At 46.3% G+C, this 19,379-nt stretch overlaps 1 protein-coding gene across 1 annotated transcript in view; it reads right to left on the bottom strand.

Moving 5' to 3' along the window:
* CEP295 (centrosomal protein 295) overlaps nt 1-19,379 on the bottom strand; it is a 111,559-nt gene that overhangs the window by 4,413 nt on the left and 87,767 nt on the right. The window contains exons 23-27 of the mRNA XM_040340144.1: nt 14,210-14,832; nt 11,977-12,117; nt 10,707-10,803; nt 4,982-5,176; nt 4,133-4,241 (exon numbers count right to left, since the gene is read on the bottom strand). Of these exons, the coding sequence (XP_040196078.1) occupies nt 4,133-4,241; nt 4,982-5,176; nt 10,707-10,803; nt 11,977-12,117; nt 14,210-14,832 (1,165 nt within the window). The remainder of the gene's footprint in view (nt 1-4,132; nt 4,242-4,981; nt 5,177-10,706; nt 10,804-11,976; nt 12,118-14,209; nt 14,833-19,379) is intronic.

Here is a 19,379-nt window from a genome sequence, read left to right as displayed (position 1 = left end):
ATATTCGTCTGGTATATAGAAGCATTTCAAACGTCAGTTTGGGAAGTAGCGCTGCTACAGTTTTACGTTGGACTTTGAGACTGAGTTTTAATGTTTTTATGTTTTACTGTTTTACCTAGATTGTCGTTTTTTTTAAGCAGCTGCTGCGATTTTACATATCTGACAGTCTGTGGTCCAATATCTGAATTGTGCAATCCTAAGCGCCGAGCTGTGCTAAATTTGAAGGAAGGGCGCCATTAGCACTCTATAGAGCTATGCTACCAACGCGTCTGCCCACAGGTCTCTTGACCTGGACACGAACCGTGACACCTTCCGATTGAGTCGGGACGCCAGAAGATCCACGTCTGGAGTGCCCTATTTCAGACACAGACTCTGAAACACATCCGGGTGTAGCGACCATTCTCCTTGGTCTAGCGTTTGGCGACTTAGGGAGTCCGCCTGCCAGTTCTTTACGCCCGGAATGTAAACGGCCGAAAGAGCCGGAACGTACTTTTCGGGCCACCGGAGGATGTGAGCGACTTCCGCCGCTGCAGCCGAGCTCCGTGTGCCCCCTTGATTGACATACGCCACAGCCGTGCCGTTTTCTGACTGAATCCTGACCGGGCGGCCCTGCAGTCTCAGAGACCACTTGGAGAGGCACAGCCTGATCGCCCAGAGTTCCAGGACATTGATTGTCAGGCGGGACTCCAGTCAGCCCAGGGATGCTGGACATGGCAAAACACCCCAGACACCCCCCCAGCCGGAGAGACTGGCATCCGTCGTGACCACTGTCCAATGGCACGGCAGGAACGACTTCCCGGCCTGAAGCACTGGAGATGTCAGCCACCACACTAGGGAGGACCTGGCCTGGCGACTCACCCGGACTTGGTAATCCAGAGACGAAGGGAGCTTGTCCCAACGTGACAGAATTTCTCTCTGTAACACACGAGTGTGAAATTGAGCATACGGAACCGCCTCGAAAAAGGCCACCATCAGACCCAGAACTCGCATGCAAAAGTGAAGAGACGACCACTTTTGGGTCGCCAACCACTGCACCGCAGCTCGCAGTGTCTGTAGTTTTTCTGTGGGAAGAAAAAAAAAAACTCTTGCCTCCGAGGAATCCAGGATCAACCCCAGGTATTCCAGGCGCTGAGACGGTATCAACACCGACTTCTGAACATTTAGCAGCCAACTGAATTCTGGCAGGCGATAGACACATCCACCTCTAACTCTGAGCTTGAAGAAGCTCGCAGAAGAAGATCGTCCAGGTATCCTACAATAGCGATCTCGTGCTGCCTCAGCAGGGCCAGAAATCGGGCGAGCACCTTGGTGAAAACCCTTGGCGCTGAAGCCAGGCCGAAAGGGAGGGCCACAAATTGAAAATGGTCCTCCCCGACCGCAAAGCGCAGAAATCTCTGGTGCTTTGCGCATATGGGGATATGCAAGTACGCCTCCTTGCTATCCAAGGACGCCAGGAAGTCCCCTTGATGGAGTGCCGCTACTACAGAGCGAACCGACTCCATCCTGAACTTTTGCACTCTGACAAAACAGTTGAGGTCCAGGATTGAACGGACCCCTTCATTCTTGGGGACTACAAACAGATTGGAGTAAAACCCCTGAAACTGTTTCAGTAAAGGAACCGGCACAATCACTCTCCTGACCAGCAGATCCTGAACAGCCCCTGACAGGGCTTCCCGGAGGAAGCTGGAGGATGGAAGGAAAAAATCTGTTTGGCGGACAAGAGAGAGAAACTATCTTGTACCCCGAGGAAAAAACTTCGCAAACGCAGCGGTCGGAAAGCAGAGACCTCCACCGAGCCCCGAATTCGCAAAGCCTGCCCCCCACCCGAGAGACGGGCGGGGGCAGACCTTCATGCGGAAGCAGGTTTTTCCGCAGGCTTGTTGGGCTTGCGGACCCAGGGGCGCTTCTGCCCTTCAGCGGGCGGTGAAGGAGGGCCCCTGCCTACGCGAGGCTCCTTAACTTTAACAGATTGTGGGAGCAGAGTGCTCTTACCTTACCTAGAGAAGCCCCAAAAAGCCTTTCACCCTTAAAGGGTAAGTCCACCAAAGCCTTCTTAGAAGACTGGTCCGCAGACCAACACTTCAGCCAGACAAGGCGGTGCAACAACCACCACATAGGTCAAGGCCCTGGAGAGCAAGGGAAGCGTATCCAGGGCCGACTCGCAGACAAATTTTAGGCCCTGCGCCAACTGGTTGGCCAGCGCCACATAGTCCGGAGGGGCTTGATGCTCCTCCAACACCTGAAGCAACAACTTTGCCCGTTCAGTAAGTGTCTGACACTAGAGCCGCGGCCAAGACCGGTCTCACCGCCGACCCCACCACCCTGAACATGGAGCGGGCCACAGCCTCAGCTCTCCCATCTGCGGGGTCCTTGAAAGCGGGAGCCCCTTCCACAGACAATGTGGTCGCCTTGTTCAGTCTGGACACAGGGGGGGGGGGGGGGGGTCGACTGACGGAGGAGAGGTCCACTTTTTCAGGAATTCCTCCTCAAAAGGATAACGGACCGCAAAGCATTTTGGAACAGCAAAAACCTTTTGCAGCCGATCCCATTCCTTGTACAACATTTTTTCCAGATAAATAACACAAGGAAACACTGTCGCAGTGCGGGCCGGCTTTCAGAAATCAAAAAAGGGAATGACATCTCTGATGTCTCCGCCGAATCCTCAATTTTATGAGTATCCCGCACCGCAGTCATAAGAGCTCCCACTAGCGGCCTATCATGCGCTGACCCTGAAGCAGAGTCATCCTTACTGTCCGTGTGGACTAGGCCTGCATCCTCTGACACCTCGGAACCAGGGCCAGGAGCAGTAGCTGGGCCAGATTCCGTGTCAGAGGCATCCCCAGAAGAAGGCGGGGGCGCTTTTTAGTCGTCCCCCCCCTCTGGCCACGCACTGCTTCAATCCTAGCAACAAATTCCTCTAGGACTGCCGTCAAAGCATCCACAGAGGCCGCAGGTACAGGGGCACTAAGGGTTAACTCTCTGGCATGTCTGGGGGAGAAGCATCCGGTTCGGACGCCATGCTGACCAACCCTTGGAGTGTAAAACAAGACCCACAGGCCACCCTCCCGGCCGCAGCAGAGAACCCCCCAGAGGACTCACCACCCGACCAGGCCTGTATGATGCCGTCTGCCTCAGAGCGCTGCCCCGTGCTGTGCCGTCCCTTAGGAAGTGTGCTGGAGCCGTTATTTTAGCCACTAGAGGCAAAACCCCCTTCCAAAATGGCCACCGACATGCAAAAAGAGCATGTGGGCTACTAGAAAATGGCCGCCGAACTCTAATAAAGGCGCCCGGCTCCGCCAAAATGGCGGCATCGACTGCACAGTAAAACACACACATACCGTGGAACAGTGAAAACACCTGGGACCCCAGGGCAGCCCCCCCCCCCCCCCCACTGACACGGCAGCAAAACGGCACCCTTGCTAGCAAACACAGCCCCCAGCCACAGGATAGAGCCCCCCAGGCGGACCCTCCACCTCACGGCCGACCACCCAGAACGTGGGGAAGGAGGAAGAGGAAGGGAGAGAGGAAAGCAGAGCGGACCCCCGATCGACCTCCCAGGAATGCACCAGCCGCACCACCCTGCCAAAGCAAGGGGACTGCTATTTACCTGTCCTGCGACCACCGGCTGGAGGCATCCTGGACAGAACCAACGTCCGCACAGTTACGGCATGGCTGTCGGCCCGGCAGACTGACACGGACATAGAGCCCGGTCATATGTGTGCCCTGGACTGATAGCTCACGGCCACCCCTGGAGCAACGGGGCATGTCGTGGATGGCCCAGCGTGTAGCTAAAGGTGTGTTTTTATCGGTCTTATGTAATAGTGACACTTTCGGCGATACTGAATGTTGGGTTCTCACTAGCGGTAAGCCATAATCATGGAAATAAAAAATAAAATAAAGTTTTATTTATTTTTTCAAACATTTTTATTTTTAATTTGAGTGATTATGGCTTACAGCTAGTATATACACACCATGCATATGTTGTGTGTGTAATAGCCATTTATAAATATATTTATATAGGAAACTATAAAAAGGTTAGTTTTGTTTGTTTTCCCAACCATTTGATTTTTTTTTTTATTATTAAAAAGTACACATCCCTGTATATCATTAGTGCAGGCTGTTCCCTTCTTACCTTACAGTACGCTGGTGCATCTCTATCTCAGACAATTTTTTGTCCTCTGGAGTGATCACTCTGACTTCAACCACTTTCTTCAATTGGCCCCCTTCACCCTGTGATGTGTCTGCAAATTATATAAACACACAATTCATTCAAACTGTTACAAGAACATATTACTACTAAAATGACAACACAAAAATAACCCTATTTATTTATTTTTTTACTTCAACATCTCACTCTTCCCCTATTGGCGCTTCATGCACAACTTAAAGTTCTCAGTGTGTGGAAACCAAATGTACACTCTTCTTCCTTCTAACACAGTGTAGTACCTGAGAAACCCATCACACTAGGTCTGACAGCAGCCACTTGTACTCCAAATCAGGAGAGCAGCATAGGGTGACAGTGCTGCTCCTCCATAGATACAGTACAGTGAGCGAGCGTAGTCACCCTAGGAGAGCAAGTGAAAGGAGATGGTTGCTAGACCCAGATCAGGAGACCCTCAACAAACAAGTCAGCAACGGCAGCTCTCATACCGCTATCTCACTTGGATCTATTCAAAGCTCATCTAAACGGCAATACATTTTCTTGACATTTTTGGATAGAGTGTGAAGTGTTAAAACTTCTGGCAGGTTTTTATTGCTGTGTGTCCTGCTGGGAATATTCAACCATTTCAATAAAGCAGCCGACAGCTTCTTCTCCTCCTCTCCTTTTGTCTCAGAGGCCGGAAGCAAAAAGAAAATCTCAGCAGGACAGACAGGAAAAAAAAGACAAGAGGTCTAACCCCTCCACACTTTATCCAAAACTAAAAAATGGTGTTCGATAAACTTTACATTGAGACCGTTCCGATTTTAGATTAGGACTCACCAAAACTGCTCTGTTCTTCCACTTGGCGAACAGGATTGTCCTTTGGTTGTGATTTCAGTGGTGAGCTGGTTGGTACTCTATCTTTAATCTTGATTTCTTGAATCCTTTTTGATGATTTTTCAATGAAATGTTTCTTCTTTTTAAAAAAAGCTTCCTGTAGAGTTCCTGGCGTAGATGTAAATTCCAAACCTAATTCTGAAAGATAAAAGTGCATCAGACACATTTAATGATTCTGTAATCAAACTGAGGAAGTTTAACCACTTCCCGCCCGGCCTATAGCCGATTTACGTCCGGGAAGTGGTTGTGAAATCCTGACAGGACGTTCACGAACGTCCTGCAGGATTTCATGCCGCGCGCGGCGATCGGTGATGCGGGGTGTCAGTCTCCGGCGGAGACTCTTTACCACGTGATCAGCCGTGTCCAATCACGGCTGATCACGATGTAAACAGGAAGAGCCGTTGATGGCTCTTCCTCACTCGCGTCTGACAGACGCTAGTAGATGAGAGCCGGCGGGGTTCGCGCTGATTGTTTACCAGCGCAGCCCCTCCTCGGATCGCAACACTGGACAACCAGGGTGGGCCAAACAAAAAAGTGCCAAAAAAAAAAAAAGTAAAAAAAAAAAAAAGATGCCAATCAGTGCCCACAAATGGGCACTGACTGGCAACCTGGGTAAATCACCTGTGCTGCCCCACAGTGTCCATCAGTGCCACCCCAGTGTCCAGTGCCACCCCACAGTGCCCATCCATGCCCAGTGCCCACCTATCAGTGCCCATCTGTGCCACCCATAAGTATCCATAAGTGCCGCCCATGAGTGCCGCCTATGAGTGCCCATAAGTGCCGCCTATGTGTGCCCATCAGTGCCGCCTATGAGTGCCCATCAGTGCTGCATACCAGCGCCGCCAATCAGTGCCACCTCATCTGTGCCCGTCAGTACTACCTCATCGATGTCCATCAGTGCCATCTCATCGGTGCCCATCAGTGCCACCATATCAGTGCCCGTAATTGAAAGAGAAAAACGTATTTACAAAAAAATTAACAGAAAAAAATAAAAACATAATTTTTTTTCAACATTTTCAGTCTTTTTTTAGTTGTTGCGCAATAAAAAAAAAAAAAAAAAAAAAAAAAAAAAAAAAATCGCAGAGGTGATCAAATACCACCAAAAGAAAGCTCTATTTGTGGGGAAAAAAGGACGCCAATTTTGTTTGGGTAGTGTAGCATGACCGCGCAATTGCCATTCAAAGTGCGACAGTGCTGAAAGCTGAAAATTGGCTTGGGCGGGAAGGTGCGTAAGTGACTGGTATGGAAGTGGTTAATGAAGACGTATGCTTAAAGTGTAAGTGTAAGTATGACTTTTACATACAGTGGTCCAACATGTGCCATAGTTAATCGATCCCTTTGGTTTCTAAAAATCACTGTAGTCGTTGCCGCCAACTTTGGCTCCCATGACAAGCAGCTGCCTTGCTACATAGGGGCGCACATTTGGCATGGATGCCATTCGGAAGCCTATTCTGAATAAAGGCAAATCGTTCTCCCATTAGATGAGGTGGAGAAGTAATCACCTCACCCAAACAGAGAAAGATTTGTATTTATTTTATTTATACATTGCAGCTTACTAGTCCTTCGATTTAGTGGCTGCACTAGTACTTTAGGCTTTTATTTTTACCTGAGGATCTGACCAGCAGCACACTTTATGTCCTAGGGGGGCAGCATTCTCTCACTGTACTGTATTCATAGAGGGGCAGCATTGCCACCTTTCAAGCATAAACTGCATTAATAAGTGATAAAGGGCGCAATACACCACAATGCAAAATAAATCTGGGCACATGAATCAAGTTGTAATCAGACATGCAAAATTAAAAAGTCCATATAAAACAGGAGGTAGGTATGAACAGGATAAAATCTTCTGTGTATCCAATCACTGTGACTTTCCTAAAAGTGTAGCTAGTGCTTCACCCGAAGTGATAATTCTTAAATTCTCACCAGAAATCTTTGGCCACCAAGTGACCGACGGGCATATAATAGAGAATGTCTTTCAGCCTCCAGGAGCCATACGACAGGTTATCAGAAACCAATCGATTTTTCAATCCAGTCAGCATATGTACGGTATTAAAGGGGAGTTCCAGGCGTTTTTAATGTTTATTAAAAGTCAGATACAAAAAGTGTAGCTGCTGGCTTTTAACAAACATGCACTCACCTGCTCCACAGTCCAGCGACACGCCGGCCGGAGCTCCGCTCCCCCCCCCCCTCTCCGACCGGCGTCCTCATTGTTAGTGTGGGCACCCGGCAGTGACAGCTTTCGGCTTCACGGCCGGGCACTCACTGCGCATGTGCGAGCGGCGCTGCGCACTGTGATTGGTCAGGCTATCGCCTGGGACCTGTCACAGGCGATAGCCTACAGGGATGGGCCGCCAAAAGGCGATAGGACGTATAGCCTCATCGGTCCCGAGGCCCCCCCAAAAAAATTACATGCCAAATGTGGCATGTAAGGGGGTGAGGAGTGGATTAAGTGGAAGTTCCACTTTTGGGTGGAACTCCGCTTTAAGCTCATATGACTAACATCTGCCGAACGCCGAAACGCCGTACTCCTGAAGCTCAAAACAAGTCCCTGACCCTTTTTTTTCAGGCGGCTTCGGCGTTCGGCATAGCCGACAATGTGTAAATCACCCCTCCAGCGAAAACAAGGTTAAAAAACTACGCGTTTTGTCACGGCAAATCGCGGTACAAAACGCCGCAATTTGTCGTGGCAAATCGCGGTACAAAACGCCGCGCTAAGGTGTGAATGCAGCCTAGAAGACGTTCTCACCTGAAATCTTTGGGCAGCAAGTGACCCACAGGCATAAAATAGAGAATTTCAGAATTATCACTTCAGGTGAAGCACAATATTGAAGTACTAGCTGCACCTTTAGGAAAGTCACTGATTGGATACACAGATTTTATCCTGTGCATACCTAATCGTTTTATATGGACCTTTTATTTATAATTCTGCATGTCTGATTACATATATTGATTCATGTGCCCAGATTGCTTTTGTATTGTGTTCTTTTGCGCCCTTTATCACTTTATATTTGCCTATTAGTATTCACTAATTTATTGGCTGCATTGGTCATTCACACAATTTGGCGTCATAACCCTTTCTTTTTTTATTCACACAAACTGCATTAAGACTTAAGCCTCGTACACACGATCAGATTATCCGGTGGAAATTGTGCAATTGCAGGCTGTTGTCGGAAAATCCGACCGTCTGTACGCTCCATCGGACAATTGTCAGAATTTCTGTGCATAAATGTGGGATAACATGCTTTAACCACTTGACCACTGGGCACGTAAACCCCCTTAATAACCATACCAATTTTCAGCTTTCTGTGCTCTCACAATTTGAATGACAATTACTCAGTCATACAACATTGTACCCAAATGAAATTTCCGTCCTTTTTTTCACACAAATAGAGCTTTCTTTTGGTGGTATTTAATCACCGTTGGGTTTTTTATTTTTTGCGCTATAAGAGAAAAAAGACTGAAAATTTTGTAAAAAAAATATTTTTTCTTTGTTTCTGTTATAAAATTTTGCAAATTTAGTATTTTTTCTTCATTCTTTTGCATAAATGTGAAAGATGAAGTTACGCCGAGTAAATAGATACCCAACATGTCACCCTTCAAAATTGCACACGCTCGTGGAATGGCGCCAAACTTCGCTACTTAAAAATCCCCATAGACGACGTTGCAGGGTATTGCGGAGTATTGTGGGGTATTGCGGAGTATTGCGGAGGACCCGGCGGTCACGGAGACTCCCGTGTGCGCGCCCCACAGGGCGCGCGATTCTGGGAGGACGTACATTGACGCCCTCCCAGAGTTAAGCAACCGCCTTGTAGACGTATTTCGTCTATAGGGCGGTTGCTAACTGGTTAAAATCGTCTGCCAACAAATTTGTGTTGATGGATTATCCAGTCATGTGGACACAAGTTCGTTGGACAAAACTCCAAAGTCCAAACACTCATGCTCAGAAGCAATGCTAACCATAACACAATATTAGTAGACGTTGCTAAAGAGCTGAAAAAACGCAGTTTCGTGTTTGTTGGCCGACAATTCTTTGCCGTTTGTATGCAAGTCCAGTTCATGGCCAATGCCCTCGGGACAAAAGTCCTACGCTTTGTCAGCTGAAACTCCAATCGTGTACATTAGGCTTAAAAAACAAACCCCTCCCCTCCTTCACAACATAAGGGGAGGTAGTATTTGTACCTTGCCTTCTTCCCAGTTCCACCGATTATCACTGTGCGGCCCTCAGCAGTCTAGAGCAAGGATCTTCAAACTACGGCCCTCCAGCTGTTGCAGAATTACACATCCCATGAGGCATTGTAAAACTGACATGACTAGGCATGATGGGAATTGTAGTTGCTGAACTGGAGGGCCGTAGTTTGAGGACCCCTGGTCTAGAGCTACATATAGGACTGAATGGAGCCTCTGTGTGCATAAAAGGACCGAGCAATGATGTTTTCAGGGAAAAGGCTTCAGTACCATGTGGGGTGGATCATCACAGCAAAAAAAAAAAAAATCACTGCTCTTGAATGGGTGATAAATTCATTAAAAAGGACAACCTGTGCTAAAGGTACAGTAAACTCCACTTTTGCAGGGCCCCAATGAGGGAAGTGCCAAGGTATGCATCCCTTTAGACATGATCTCATCAAGGCTTTTGGGGACCCCTGGGAGGTGTATGCGAGTCCATGAATAGGAATTGTACAGGCCCACATGCAAAATCCCCTGGGAAATGCCATTAAACACAGTGTGTGAAAATTATATATATATATATATATATATATATATATATATATATATATATATATATATATATATATATATATATATATATATATATATATATATATATAAATATAAATATATATATATACACACACACACACACACACACACACACAGGTCATTCAATTGGCACAAATGAAGTCTACATTAATAGCTCCTGATGAAGAGGACCATTTCCAAGAAATGCGTTGAGCTTGAATGACTATTATATGCAATAGTCACAGTATTTGGGATCAATTGTTTTACAACTGTAGTATATTTTAGTATACTCTGCTACTGTATGGACTAGTATTGTCTAAATTCAACTGAATGCAAGTTTATATTTTTCTACTAAAATGCTATGCCTTAAAAGTCCCATAATTATACTATAAATATAGTTATGATGCATGTACTCTCCAAAAATGGCATTTCTGGGGGTATTCTGTACGCCATCTGTGTACAGAACCACTCCAGGTAGCCATATTGTTTTTTACTGAAAATTACAGCGCTGCAGAATGAAAAGGAAAGGCGATTTTTTTAATAACATTCAATGACAATATGTGTAGCAATAATATTCATTTTTTTTTTTATTATTTCCAATTTTATTTCTACAAAAAAGTAGAGTTAAGCCAACGATAGACAATTTAAATCTGAACTGGTTGAGATTCGAACCATGTATGAGCAGGTTGAATGTACAAAGACAATCAACTTGGGCACAACCAGCCTATCGGATTCTACAAAAGCTGTTATAGTCGCTAGCAATAATCACTGTGTTTACACAATGACTCCATGGGAAAAATTCCCCTGTCAACACGATCAAGTGATCTTTTCTGCAACCCGTGGTTGCAAGAAAAAGAAAATTGCCCCGTCTATGATCGGCCTTACCCTTTTATTTTCCCATTGGTTTAAAAATAGAGTGTAGGTTAGTTACCTGCAAAGTGCTGTGACAGCGATCCTCCCAGTGAAGACTGATCAGGTAATGTAACACCTGAAGCATCCACCTCAGCTGGCAGCAGCTTAAAGCTATGCTGTAATAAAAGAAAAATAGTATTGATGAGAACCTGCCCTGCAGACAGTCCAATACGGATAGAATAGCTTAACTTAACTCAATGTACATTTCACCTGCAAAGCAAACTTCTTGGCATTTGCCAAAGAGGTCACCTGCCTGATCCTCTCTGCAGGCATTTAGATAGTACAGTGTGTGTATATATATTTATATACATTATATACACACACACACACACACACACACAGGGCTCAAAATTACAAGTCCTGAGCTACTAGCCAGACCGTAAGAGTTACTCGCCGCCAGTTGCCCCACTCAACCCCGCTTCTTGTAAATGATCATGTTTTATTCAGATCATACATGGTATGCAGGGTCGTATAATGTTAATTGGACCCTGGGTAAACATTTCCGTAAACGACAAGGGAAGAGGCGCCTCTAGGTATAGTAGTTTAAAACACAGTTTTATTGTAAACATTAGTATTGGTCACTCACATTTTAGAGGTGACAGGCAAGCATGTAAAAAACTTCCATGGAGGGAAGGAGATGCATCATCCGGTCCGTCGCTCACTTCCTGGTCCTGCTGGGCGCTGTGTCGTGAAATAGTCTTCTCACCGCTGATGGAGGAAGCCGGCTGCGATGGAAGGACCTCAAACGAGGCTTGGGGCACTGATGGAAGGCAGGCGGAGGGTGATGACGTCACCGGGTATGCGACGCGTTTCCGAGTGAACGGGCAGCGTGTGATGCGGCTGCCGCACTCCTTTCTCAAGCTCGCTTACGTCATCACCCTCTGCCTGCCTTCCATCAGCGCCCCAAGCCTTGTTTGAGGTCCTTCCATCGCAGCCGGCTTCCTCCATCAGTGGTGAGAAGACTACCTGAGCACAAGCTTGATCCAGTGCTGTGCACAAGAGCGGGGACCCTCTCGGTCAGTCTCCCTCCTCAAAGGGAAGATTGATAGCAGCGGGAGCCATTGGCTTCTGCCATCAATCAAATCCTGTGATGAGGGAGAAGGACTTGGGAGCGAGCCCGCACAAGTACCCTGCTTAGCAATGGCTTGCTAGGGAGGTACGCGGAAGGCAAGAGGAGACAGGAGCAGGGGGTCCCAGAAGAGAAAGATTAGGGATGGGATGCTCTGTGTAAAACCATTGCACAGACCAGGTAAGTATGACATATATAAAAAATAAAAAAATAACAGTACCTGGGAGTAGTTCCTCTCTTCCTGTGGAGCAGAGACAGAGTTTTGTGTGATGGTCGGCTCTGAGCATACAATGCTGCTGTCATTTAGGCTCAGCAGAGTTAAATCTGGTTCTTCAAGTATCCCACGAGCTGAACCTGAATCCTAATAAAAAGGACAGAAGTATTTACTGGAGTTGCACAGAATCGCACGACAAGGGATATCATTGTTTTCAATAGTGTGTTCACGACAACGCGACTCAGCACTGGTGCGATTTTGGAACGGTTCCTGTACAACATCAGTGTGATTCCAGAGCAATTTAACTACATAGAATATACAAGTATTATAAAAGTTGCATGTAAGTTAAACTACTTAATCATACTGAAAGATCAATCAAAATTGTATTGCAGCCGTGTCAACCTAGACCCCATACACACTATATACAACTTTTGTTGTCCGATGTCCTTCCGGATTTCCCAAAACCATGTAGTACAAGGGCCTGCCTGATTGCATACAAATTGAAACTCTTAAAGGTTTGCCTTCATATTATATGGTTTTGGTAAATCTGAAGGGAAAATCTACAGAACATTTTATAGTGTGCATCCAGCTTAAAGCGGAGCTCCACCCTATTTCAAAACATCACAGACGGCTCCGGAAGTGACGTTCAGTCGCCGCCATCTCTACACTCCCCACATTCCCGTACAGTAATGATAAAGTGAGAAGGGGCAAGCGGTGTAGCAAGATGGTGGCGACAGGACTTCACTTCCAGAACAATCTGTGATAGGAGAGCCGAATGTGACGAGACACCGCCAGTTTTGATGGAAACCCGGAAGTTGACATCCCTGCTCGCAACAAGGAAATGAGTGCTAATGGGCTTCACAGTGCCCACAAGCAAAATGGAAACATCGTTACACTGATAATATAAGTTACAATCTTGGACAGCGGATGATTTGAAACAGCGGAATAGCGAGTACTATATTAAAAATGGCAAAAACAAATTGACAGAAAAAAAATGAAAAATAACGGCCGCGGGACAACCACTTTAAGCAATTTTCTTTTTCAATTTTCTTTAGATTTACCATCAACTATGTAGTGCAAGGGCCTGCCTGATTGCATACAAATTAAAGCGGTTGTATAGTACCAATTTTTTGGTACTAGCTCATTATGAAATACTTACCCAAGAACGAGGCGTCGGTCACTCACCCGGTCCATGCCGAGGTAGCCGACATGTTGCCTCGGCGTGTCTTCCGGGTATCCCGGCTCCGAGCGCTGTGAGTGGCTAGAGCTGCGATGTCATCACTCCCACGCATGTGCGGGAGACTTCTTTCCGGCAAGGTCCGGCGTCTGCCGGGCCTCTAGCCGAGAATCCCCTGTGCGCATGCACCGCTGCTCATTGCAAGGGGAATATATTTTTTTTTTTACCTACAGGTAAGCCTTATTATAGGCTTACCTGTAGGTAAGTGACCATACATCTACTTTAAAAAAGTGTTTAGATTTGACCTCATATTATATAGTTTTGGTAAATCTAAAGGAATATTATAAAAATGTATGGGCCAACCTTACAGATATTTTACAAGGGACCTTGTGAGCAAGCATAAAAAAGGAAAAAAATAGATTTCTGATTTATGGAAGATGCGTGTGTTTTCTGTCATGACTGCATGTCTACTTTCTTTGCATGTGGTCAGATGCCTGTGGGATCCTAGAACAGAACAGATTCTAAAAGGGCAGTACTTAAAGCGGACCTTGAGCCATTTTTTCCATCTATTAAATCTTCTGCCCTTGTTGTTTTAACTTTGACTTGTCCTTCTGCCAGGAAATACCTTATACAGCCCACTTTGTTTCTTGTCTGGTCATTAGTCTAGGCTTATGACATCAAGCACAGCGCTCTCTCTCTCTGGTGAGAGTTTGCCAAGAAGGGAGGGGGAGTCATACGAGGGCCAATGAGAGCTGCAGGGCTGTAGAGCTGGAGGTGTGCCTTTGTGTAAATCCAGGAAGTGAACTGGCAGCAGCTGCAACCAGGCTTAGTGGAGGGAGATTTCTGCAGCATATTTAGCAAGTATAAAATCACAGTATATATAAAATATGCAGAGTGGTTGGAGAGAAGCTTCAGAATGGCAAAGATGTTTTCATTAAATTATGTGAGCAAGTTGTGTCATTCATGCAAATTTTAGTTTGGGGGGACAGCAGTATTTACTCTACAGGTCAGCAATTATAGTCTGCCTATAAGATGAAGAAGAAACGTATGGAATCTACTCACCCATGTGTAACCAAAGCTTGGCAAAGATCCAGCAGAAGAGCCTATGGTACTTGGAAGGAAGTTGATTGAGGATCCACAGTGAGATCCCTGGGAAAAGCTCTCAGATCCTTGCGTTTGGTCAGAAGAGTCCGGTCCTGTATCTCTTCCAGAGGTGGTCCCTTGTCTGGGAACAACAATGTTTTCTTGCTTTGTATAGTCTGGTGAAAAATGACCAGCAGTTCCGGAATCTTTTTCACTCTCAAGCTCTTTATGTACAAGGGGCAATTCTTCAAAACGAACTGATCGGGAATTATTTTTATCCAGAGTATAAGAGTTTGGATGCTCTGAAAATTCTGAATCATTTATAGTTGTCTTGGTTGCCATCAGCTCGTGGAAAGACCCAGAATCCTCTGCTACACTTTGACCGGTCTGGGTTCCAGAAGTGTAATGTAGCCCGGCATGGACAGGAATGGAGCTTTGCTCGAACGGACGCAGGCGGGAAACCAGGGAGGCATCTGGTGCATCAGTATTTACACTGTCTGGGGCCTGAGCCAAAGTTCTATAGGCTGTCTGATTCTGGTTGCTCACATTTACTTCATTAAATGTATTTTCAGGATGCAGTGGCAGAAAAGACCCAGAAGAATCTGTAAAATGCAAACATAAAAACGTAAAAAACAAGAAAAGTAGAATGGACTTAAATGTTTTTATTTTTTTTACCTTAATGCAGAGAATGCATTAAATATAATAATAAAAAATAAAAAAAACACACCCCTGTGTGGGGTGATGCACACATTATACATCTCAAAAACACAGTACATAATAAAACCACTTAAAACAGAATAAATGGCAAATAGCGGCAATTAAACAAAAAACTATAAAAAGAGTTATTGCTCCATTTTATAATTTTTGTTTTAATAAACTGATGGTTTACATTTATTTTTTTATTTGAACTCAAACAGTGTGCTTCAATGCAGAGAGTCCGAGGCTGCCAACACAGCCCGCTTCTTCACTGGCTGCCTAGCTGCGCTGACAAGATGAGGCGAATTCTTCTACCGGAGAGGGAAGTTAAGGTACTGACCGACTTCCTGCAGTTGTGGGCAAGATTATAACAAAACCTATCAATAGAAATAACACTTCAGTGAAGGGTCTAAGACGACCCACTCAGTTTATGTCAACCAATATCCTTAAAGCGGATGTGCCATTAAAAAAAAATATTAAAAGCCAGCAGCTGCTGACTTTTAATATTAGGACACTTACCTGTCCTGGAGTCCAGCGCTGATCGCAGCAGAGGATGAGCAATCGCTCGTCTCTCTGCTGCTCCCCCCGCCATCCACGCTGAGGGAACCAGGAAGTGAAGCGCTGCGGCTTCACTGCCCGGTTCCCTACAGCGCATGCGTGAGTCGCGCTGCGCCCGCCGATTGGCTCACACGCTGTGTGCTGGGAGCCGAGTGTTCCCAGCACACAACGGGCGACAGACGGGAAGTCAGAAAAACCCGTCTTTCGCCCCTAGCGTGTGGCCAAAAGTGGGTGCAAATACCTGTCTTTAGACAGGTATCTGCACCCCCCTCCCCCCTGAAAGGTGTCAAATGTGACACCGGAGGGGGGGCGGGTTCCGATCAGCGGGACTCCACTTTAGGGTGGAGAACCGCTTTAAGATTATATGTGCATTTAAACTATTTTCTGCATGTTACTTGCATGTAAAAGACTCCCTTGTGTTGACATCTAAAATTCCTGAGACTGCTGCTGGGCACTACCATCTTACATGTGATGTTACTAGCCCCAGCAGACTCAGAGGGGTCACTGAAGTGGCACGTTATAGTATTCTCCTTCGTTCCTCCTCAGGAAGCTACTTGTAAGGCGATGCAAAGTGAAGGGATGAGGGGAGGAGCTAGGCCAGCACAGACATTAACCGCTTCAGGTCTGCCCAATCACATCTATATATGTTATCGGATACTTCCGGGTAGTGTGCGCACATTGGCGGCACACAGCGAAAGCCGATCGACGGGTACATGGTACCCGATGTCCTCTGGCACCCGCCGATTGTTAGTGCAGAACAGCGATCAGCCTATGTAACATGGCAGACCGCTATTCTGACAAGAGGGAAGGGGTAGAATTTAAATTTGTGTCTCTGCAAAGCAGGGAATACATTCCTTCTCTTCCACTAGTAAAAGCACCTCACACAGTATAGTAAAAACACTGGCTAGGCACACAGAGAACGCTTTGATTGCCAGTGTCATTAGTACAGTGACGGTATATTTTTAGCACTGATCACTGTATTAGTGTCATTGGTCCCCAAAAAGTGTCAGAATGACTGCCACGATATCGCAGTCCCGCTACAAGTTGCTGATCGCCACCATTACTAGTAAAAAAACTATCCCACAGCTTGTAGATACAGTACTAAAAGTTTGGCGCAAACTAAATATACGCTTATTGTTTTTTTTTTACCAAACATATATTGCCCTAAATTTATGAAGATTTTTTTTATTATTATCATTAAAGTGGTTGTAAACCCTTTACAGCCACTTTAACCTACAGGTATGCCTAGATTAAGAGAAATAGCAATACCGCTCCGGATGGATGTGCTATACCCAGTGTCCTCTCAGAAAATCCCAGGTGTCTGCAATGCGCAAGGCAAAAATAAAGAAAATATATGGACAGCCGCACTCAGAAAAAACCTTTACGGTTGCATTTATTTGTAAAAAAAAAATTAAAACACTACAAATCACAACAAAATAGGGGATGCATGCAGCGGACGCATTTTGTAGTATTGGCTAGTGCTTAGTCTAGCTATGACTAAGCACTAGCCAATAGTGTGAAATGCGTCGGCTGCATTTATCCCCTATTTTGCTGTGATTTGTAGTGTTTTAAATTTTTTTACAAATAAAGGCAACCGTTAAGGTTTTTTCTGAGTGCGGCTGTCCATATATTTTCCTCTTTTTATGCCTAGATTAAGGCGTAGGTCTGGGAGATAATTTGCAAATCGTCATACAGCGAATTGTTCTGCGCACGTGCCAGAGTTAGAAAGGGCATGCTGTGCCCTTTTTAACTCGGGTCATGGCGTAAGTGGAGGCGCATGCGCGAGAGTGACGTCACTGGACTGCGTCCAGTGACAGAGCCGAGGTTCGCGGCCCCGGAAGGAAGAGGGGTGAAGAATGGCCGCTGGCTACTCACGAGGAAGACGGGGACATCATGGGCTTCTCCAGCAGGTAAGTGTCACATAATGGGCTATTATGCGATACATAATAGCCCATTATGCTTTACCTTTGCAGGGAAACAAAGAGGAAATAACACCTATCAGGGTTTACTTCCTTTTTAAATATGTTTTATAGAAGTAAAAAAAATTTTTTTTTATAATCGTCGGTGTTCAAATATAAAGGTGATCAAATACTACCAAAAGAAAGCTCTAATTGTGATGAAAAAAAAAATACATATTATTTGGGTACAGAGTTGCATGACCGTGCAATTGTCAGTTAAAGTAACGCAGTTCTGTATCACAAAAAAAGCCACGGTCAGGAAGGGGGGGGGGGGGTCAATATTCTGGCGGTCAAGTGCTTAATTAACAAACTACCAGAAGAGTAGAGGGCCATGAGGCACAAGGAAAAGAGAACTATGCTAGGGAACCGCCTACTGGAGAGTCAGACATTTTCTAGCGAGTTCAGAGAAAATGCAGAAGGCGGCCATCTCCACCAATGACGTGTGCTGTGGTGGAGAGGTTTATACGAGAAGAGCAGAGGAGAATTAGCGCATGGGAATTGAGAAACCAATGAGCCAAGAACTAAACTTAGAAGTATTTGGTTAAAAAAAAAAATCGAGAGGTGGGAAAACACAGCAAACCAGCTTCACCCAAACAAACCAGAGTTCCTCAACGGAGGAACTTAAACAGCCACCTGCAAAACCTTGCGGCCAAAGGAGGCATCCGAAGATGCACTCACATCCACCTTATAAAACTTTGAGAAGGTGTGGACTGACGACCAGGTCGCTGCCTTACACACCTGTAAAACAGACGCTTGATGGCGGAAAGCCCAAGAGGCAACAATCGCCCTGGTCGAATGCGCCGTAACCGGGAAGGGGGGCGCCCGCCCCTTTAGGGCATAGGCCTGAAGCACGACCTGCCTGATCCACCTAGAAATGGTAGTCGACGAGACCGCCAGACCCTTCTTAGGACCAGTCACCGACACGAACAGTGAATCCGACCTCCGAAACAGAGCCGTAGCAGACTGGTACACCGGTAGGGCTCGAACCACGTCCAAGGAATGCAACACGGCCTCTTTTGGATTTGCCGGCCGAGGACATAAGGATGGAAGAACAATGTCCTCATTAATGTGAAAGGCCGAAACAACCTTAGGAAGGAAAGACGGCTGCGGCCGCAGCACCAACTTATCCCTGTGGATGACCAAGTAAGGGGCCTTGCAAGACAAGGCCGCTAGTTCAAAAAACCCATCTGACCGATGTAGTTGCTACCAGAAAAAACACCTTCTGGGAAAGAGTCAATAAAGGGATTTTCCGAATGTCCTCAAACGGAGACTTTTGAAGCGCTGAGAGAACAAATATGTCCCATGGAGGCAGTGGAGGACGCACAGGAGGGGCCAAATGTCGAACCCCCTGCACAAACGTACGCAGCAGAGTGCGCCGCCAAGGGTTGCTGAAAGTAAACAGCCAAGGCCGAAATCTGCCCCTTAATCGTACTTAAGGCAAGAGTCTGCTCGACTCCACGCCGTAAGAACAGCAGAACCCGGGACATCACATATGTACGAGGGTGCCAATTCATCTCCTCACACAGAGATGTAAGCCTTCCACGTACAATGGTAAATCTTCCGTGAGGTAGACTTCCGCGCCCGCAGCATGGTAGAGATCACAGAGTCCGACAGGCCTCGATCCTTCAGCACCTGGCTCTCAATAGCCACGTCGTTAAAGCCAATGACTGTAAAGCCAATGACTGTAAAGCCAATGACTGTAAAGCAGGATGAAAGATAGGGCCCTGCAACAAAAGATCCTCTTGCAGAGGCAGGCACCAAGGAACGTCTGCCACCAGACGCACCAGATCTGTGTACCAGGGACGGCGAGGCCAATCCGGAGCGATCAGGATTGTTGGTATCCCCTCGGCTTCCACTCTGCGCAGCAGACGAGGAAGAAGCTTCAGAGGAGGGAAGGCATAGATTAGGCGATAGTGACCCCACTGCGCCACCAACGC

Source organism: Rana temporaria, chromosome 2 (assembly GCF_905171775.1).
Source record: "Rana temporaria chromosome 2, aRanTem1.1, whole genome shotgun sequence".
Taxonomy (NCBI): Eukaryota; Metazoa; Chordata; class Amphibia; order Anura; family Ranidae; genus Rana; species Rana temporaria.
This window is presented reverse-complemented; position numbering and strand designations above follow the sequence as displayed.